This window comes from Pterocles gutturalis, unplaced genomic scaffold, assembly GCF_000699245.1.
Source record: "Pterocles gutturalis isolate BGI_N339 unplaced genomic scaffold, ASM69924v1 scaffold3788, whole genome shotgun sequence".
NCBI lineage: Eukaryota > Metazoa > Chordata > Aves > Pterocliformes > Pteroclidae > Pterocles > Pterocles gutturalis.
Genome location: NW_010117765.1, coordinates 19,540 through 25,957, shown reverse-complemented (window position 1 = coordinate 25,957; position 6,418 = coordinate 19,540). Strand labels below are relative to the sequence as shown.

General features: G+C 40.1%; 1 protein-coding gene across 1 annotated transcript in view; it reads right to left on the bottom strand.

The window, feature by feature from the left end:
* LOC104463526 (roquin-1) overlaps positions 1-3,263 on the bottom strand; it is a 17,418-nt gene extending 14,155 nt beyond the window's left edge. The window contains exon 1 of the mRNA XM_010075898.1: positions 3,033-3,263. Coding sequence (XP_010074200.1) covers positions 3,033-3,263 — 231 coding nt within the window. The remainder of the gene's footprint in view (positions 1-3,032) is intronic.
* Between the last annotated feature and the right edge of the window lie 3,155 nt (positions 3,264-6,418).

The window sequence follows — 6,418 nt, the reverse complement described above, 5'->3', positions numbered from 1 at the left end:
CAGGAATGTGAGTCTCTGCAACAGTTAATTTTCACATCAAGGGTGGCTACAGCCTGGGCAACAGATTCCATTTTTGGAAAGTGGTAGGGAGAAGTAAAACTGAGAAATGGTCTGTAATTCAAGTAAGAAACCAACTCTTTTCACCCTTAAAGTGACAAAACTTACACAGAGAGATAATGCTACTGTCAGAGAAATAGGTTATTCCTTCCCTGGGTGCCTGTGTGACAAATTTAGTCCATTTTCCCCAGAAGTACAGCCTTGCTTATTTCACTCTTCTGTGTCTGCCCAAAAGACAATCAATGTGACTTGCCCTGGAGTCCTGTCATTGCTACCTGTCAGGGCAGAATAGATTTGTGTCTTCAAACTGCCTGATCTCCTCCTCTGCCTCCAGGAAAAAAGCACTTAACATTTATAAATGTGTGAACTTCTCAGCAGCCTCCCCAAAAGGAAAAGAACAAACTGTTCATTTCCCCCTCCAGATAAAAGCTGTAATTGTGCTGTAGTGTATTTCCTTCTAAAATGAAACCTGTTTTTTGGAATTTATAATTTAAAAATAAAAGTATTACACATCTCCATGGACTCAGGTTAAGGTGTGCAGGGGTTTGCTGGAAATCAGGACATGTTAGTGACACATACACCCTCCTAAAACTAAACCAACAAGCGGAATAAGAAAACAGGCTTTGTTTCATTAAAGCTGTTGATACTACTCATGCTCTGAAAGCTGGCTTGCTGCTCAGAGATAATTTTTACTGATATGTACCAAAGAGAACCCACCTTCTTAGCAGGATAGAGTTCAAAATTACTGTAGTTTCTCTACTTTTTTTTTTTTTTTGTCCTTAACCAAGCCTTTTTCTGTAAAAACATTTAAAAATGGCCTTAGAAAGACCAGTGGAAAATAGCAACTGTTTCCCTGTCCTTCATAGCAAAGTATTATACTTATGTTCTAGTACTCCACAGTCTGGTAAATGCTACAACAGGTGCCAGCAAGGGAAAGGGAAGAGAAAGGAAGGTGAGTTATACCAAATACTGATTTAATTCACATGCTCATTGAAATTAGGAGCTGGGGGGAGCTGGTGCAAATTATCTCTTAAGGGGAAAGTTTGTCAGTAACAAAAGCCCAGCTAAGATCACCGATTATTGTTTAGGTAACAGAATGCAGCAAGCAGCATACATGCATGAATGAACGGCAAATGAGGGTGAAGGGAATACCATCTCTTTTGGTGGCATTTCAGCTTTAAGGTCACCATGAAACAAGATCTTATGAATCTTGATCACATAAAAATTTAAGATACAAAAAGGAGCACAAAAATAATGTTACCAGTTCAAAGTCAGAACCCAGAGTTCAGAGCACTCTCAAGACAAATACAACACTATCATAAAGCCACTCTGTTCTTTCGTATCTCACACACATATGGATGAGGAAACTCTGGCTAACTAGCAAAACCAGAATAAAATTCTCAATTATCTGTAACAGAGGCAGGGTGATTTTCTATCTCATTCCAGATGATCCTGTTTTTATGGAAATTTTAATTCAGGCAATCAAAGTTATCACATAGCTTCTCACAAAGCTTAACAAATGCACACAAAACAACCGAAAAATGCAAGAGGAAAAATACATTTATCATTAAGGTGGATATTTGGATACAGCTGGAACTATTCTAGAAACTCCAGAGAGGAAGGAAAAAGACATAAGGAAGAAAGAGAATCACAACATTTATTTATGGCATCACCCACAGAATTCACACTGATTGGAAGGTCTCCAAAGATGGTGGCATACGTGTATCACAGAAATGGAAGCGCACAGTCTCAACGCCTTCACTTGCACAGCAGGATGAGTCACTTAGCACAGCCAGAAACACAAGTAAATTTTAAGATTTCTGAAACAACTTCGTGTCATACACCGCAAAAAGACATCGACAAATTACTTGATAAACCAAACAAAAAAGAAGCGGCAAAACCACAGATGGATCTCTAGGTCCCAGTAAAAAGCATCGCAAGAGCATCTTTCTTTCCTTCACAACTTTTAAAGTTCCTCCACAACACAACTCTTCTATTTTCCCTGAACTATGGGTCTCAGTGAATCTGCTGCCTTCAACTCCTCTGAGCCTGGACACAGAAGCAGAACAGAACTTGTTAACAATAACCTCTCTATGATAACCGTATCCTGACTATGTTTTGTTCCTCACCCGTACTTGAGACATGATTGTCCCTCCTCTCCCCAAGCCCACAATCCTGTCCAGCCTCAGGAAGTATGGGTCACAAGAAACTACCAGCGATCTAACCACGATAAACTTTTGCCAATTTAAGGCTGTGCTGAAACTGAACAGGACAATCCTGCTTTCCACACATCCCTGCTCCTTTCCTCAGGCTGCAGCCAGTACCAGTGCAGCGGATCAGCTGACCTCAGGAGCACCCATTCCAGCAGAAAGTGGAACCTAGGCTGGCTCCCCCCATTCACCTATATGGATTTAGATCAGCATACGTCAGCTCCGGAATTACATTTCCGGAGAACAGTTTCAAATTAAACATAAGGCAGTATGAAGGCTGCTACCAGAGGGGTCTGTTCCACTTCTCTCTCACATCCCTCTTGCTTTTCGGACAACTGAACACAAGTCCATAGGGTGAACATGGTAAAGCAAGTAACACAGAAGAAGAATGGCTTCCCACCAGATAAGCTCACTGATCCAGTCCACCCCTCTGGGAAAGAATGGCTAGATTACAGTTCAGGGAAGAAGGAAGGGAACAGAACCAGCCCTTTCTAGTGACAGCCCACAGTCACACTAAATTAAACATAACATAAAATCACAGTCAGCAACTGGTAGAAGCAAGATTTGAACTGCTGTTCCAGGCACCTCTACTACAGCACATCAAAGGTCCAAAACCTGTATGTGTCAAAGGCAGTCTACAAAAAGGTAGGAGTCTACTCTATGCACCATTAACATATTCTTTATTTATGAATGGTCCATCTAAAAGAAAGAAGGAAAACAACATAGAAACATATTAAAAAACAAAGCAAAACAAAACACTGATACCTGAGCACCCACTAGCTGCAGCAAGGCTGAGTTCACAGGAAGGAGTTCAATGTCTGTATTGATAGTGGTCTGGTCAAAAGGGCATGCCTTACGGTGGAGCTTGTTGAGGCACATCTTGCAGACAGTGTGGCCACAACCCAAGCTGATGGGCTTCCGGATTGTTTCGTCGAAAGTCTGTGTGCAAATCGGGCAGGAGAGAAAATCCGTCCATTGTGGAGCTTGTACAGGCATTGTTTCAGGAGTTAATTGACAAGACAAAAATGTAAAGCACAGATTCCACTGGAATCAAAATCTTTGAAAAAAAGTCAGTCTGCTTTTAAATATCTTCTGTAAGTACAGACAGTCAGCACATAGTGTGAAACATAACCTAAAAGAAAACAGAAACAAAGTTAGCATTTTCTACTGGAACTGGCAGGTGAAATCCTTTGTGCTAGGTATAAATACCACTTGTAGAGGTATAGCTGAACTAGGAGTGCAGTTCTGACATTAAAAAGAGGACTGCGTCATGACTTGCTTTAATTCCAGCTAGTCTCTGGCACTAAAAAAGCCAATTAAAACAGTTTCTGTTGTCATGCAGCTTAAAAAAAAAACACAAGATAGTTATCTCATTGAAGGTATAAGAGTAACTAGCTTTTAGATTTTATGTTCTGTTTTCTTTACAAATGAGCCAATTAACATCAACTGTATTTGAATTAAAAAAAGACAATTTTTGAACTGCTGTTGCGCTTATTCCACTAAAACAATTTTTTTACAGTATTCATTGTAAGTTTTACATAATTCTGCTTAGACAAAGCTTCATCCAAAACCTGTATCGCAAGGTTTCTTACAAATTCAGTGGGCTCTGGATTAGCACACAATGACTCTACGGAAACATGTGAGCTGCCATAACCTTAAGAAGAAACGGATGAATGTCGCAGGGTACAAGGACCATCTGTATGCAGTACCGCACATGCACATCACCAGGTAATACTATGTACTGCTAGTACAGGATCTTCACACAAGCTGATCTGCACAGAGCTGCACTGTACCACATGGGCTCATCTGGCCCCATCTCAGTTACCTGGGAATCTCCATGCAGTGCTGGGTATAATTCAGCAGAGATAACTTGCCCTCAGTCTGCCCACCAAGCAGCTTCATCCCTCAAAAGCAGGAAGAAAATTTCTAGAAGTCACTTTGGACTGGAAGAGTGACAACTGTTTCTCAAGGACTCTTTTCTAACCCTAATTTACATCATTAATTCCCTACCTAGAGATCATATTGACAAAGTAAAATTTTTAATGCATTGAGAGATTGCACTGAAACACTACTGTAGAGGAGAACCTGGGAGGTCTTTGTTACTTGGCACTTTTGAATCCAAATGCTAAGAGGATCAAATGTTACTAATTATAAGGGAATGGAAGACATTAATGTCTTTGGGACAAAAACAAAAAAAACACAACTCTGCATGTGAGTAGACAGATGAAGTGATACGAAAGGGATCATTATCAAAAGGAAAATTTGTAATACAAAAGGTTTCTGATGTCTAGCTAACCTTCTATCACCAGTGAAGTTAACAAAAAACCAGTGCAGGTCACACAGATGTACTACCAAACAGATTTTTCTGAATCAAGCATCAAAACAGCAACAAAAAACCCACCCCAACCACCCAAATGCATTAGTTTCACTTTCCCACACACCACTGGCCTTGGCTTTCATTAAGGAACTTGCACTTGATTGCTAAGATTTGTTCAGGTAGAAAGTTCTTATAAGCAAAATAGCAACCTTTTACCAAATCTTAGCTCAAAAAACAACCTCAAAATTGCAACTAAAATCTCAATTCTAAGTAAAGGCAAAGAGAGAAACTTCCTGTTAGGACTTGTACAATTCAGAATCAAAGCTTTTTTTAAACAGCAACAAAAATCTAAGGCTAAAACCGAGACTCCGAAAAGCCTCAGGCTTTTGTTCCAGAATTTATTGCAATATTGTTCACAGTTAACAGCATTTTGCCAAGGCAAACAACAAAGAGTTACTAGTTAGGCTTTTAGCCATGTTTCATCAACAAAACAGTAAGCTTAGTTCTAAAGCTAATAATAAAAAAATTACTTCTATCTTCAAAAGACAAGGTACAATGCCACACAACCACTGTTTACCAGCCAAGGAGGAATCAATAAGAAACCAATACTACCCAGACAGGGTGGTTCTGAGGAAGAGGCACTGCATGTGGTTAACCCTAACAGCACCACTGCACAACTAGAAGACCTGCCAAGGTTGTTCAGGGTTCCTCCCCTGTCCCAATGGCCTCTTTAATAGCAAATCAATATTTTTTTTTCCCTCTTGCTAGCAGACAACCAAATCATTCCCATTACTATTGTATCATAACACCATAACACAAAGGAAAGCCTTTATAGTTGTAAGTTACTTGATTGAGCCAACTGCCTAAAACATCCAGGAAATTTATTTCTAAGCCTCTCCCTCTTTATAGATATTTTTAAAGTAAACCTTGGTATCAAGTATCCTAGCTAGATTTATACTTTGTAAACCAAATCTATAATAGAAATTACCTTGAAACTCCACAAAAATCTTTCTGCAAAGCACAGTATACAGGTTGACAAATTTAGTGTATGTATTGCTGTGCTATGAAATATCATTTGAGGTTCAAAATTCACGTGCTGAATCACATTGCTTCCTTTCTACCACACTGGAATTAAAATACCCACCAACAATTTCCCAGACTCATTTGCCATTCAGAAACAATTTGAACAGTCTATTTGAAACATTGATTATTAACCAAGCATTAAGGAAAAGAACAGTTCCTTACTGAGGAGATCTAAAACCAGAAGCTAATGTGAAGCTATACCATCAACACTAGAAAGTAGATGTGAACATGGAGACTCCATCCCAGGCTCTGAACTGGAAAAAAAGAGTTGAACACAACTTTTAGCATCAGTTAACTACTTAACAAACAAACAAACCAACCAACCCACCCACCAAAACCCCAGAAACATGTTGTTCCTACTTGTACCTCTGGCAACTCCAGACAAGCGGCATAATGAAATATGTTATATTTATTTACAATCTCAACAGTTGAAAGAGAAGTTTGGGGAGTCTGGGGAGGAAGGGAGGGAGGGATTAGTAGCATCCCTGATCCCTTATCAAGACAGGTCTCAAAAAGCTGGACAACAAAGGAAGCAAAGCTGACACGCAAGCCTCGGAAGGGTCCTAACGACGCCAAGTTTGGCACCAAGCTGCCAGAATAGAAGCAGTGGAAAACCACAGCCCTGACTGCGGATATGCAATCACTACAGAGGCATGGTTCACCAGTGGGTGACAGTTCCCCCTTACCAGCAACAGACTTTGCTCCTACCCCTCATTTCATCAGACTCTGCAGCGCCTGTGGACACATACTG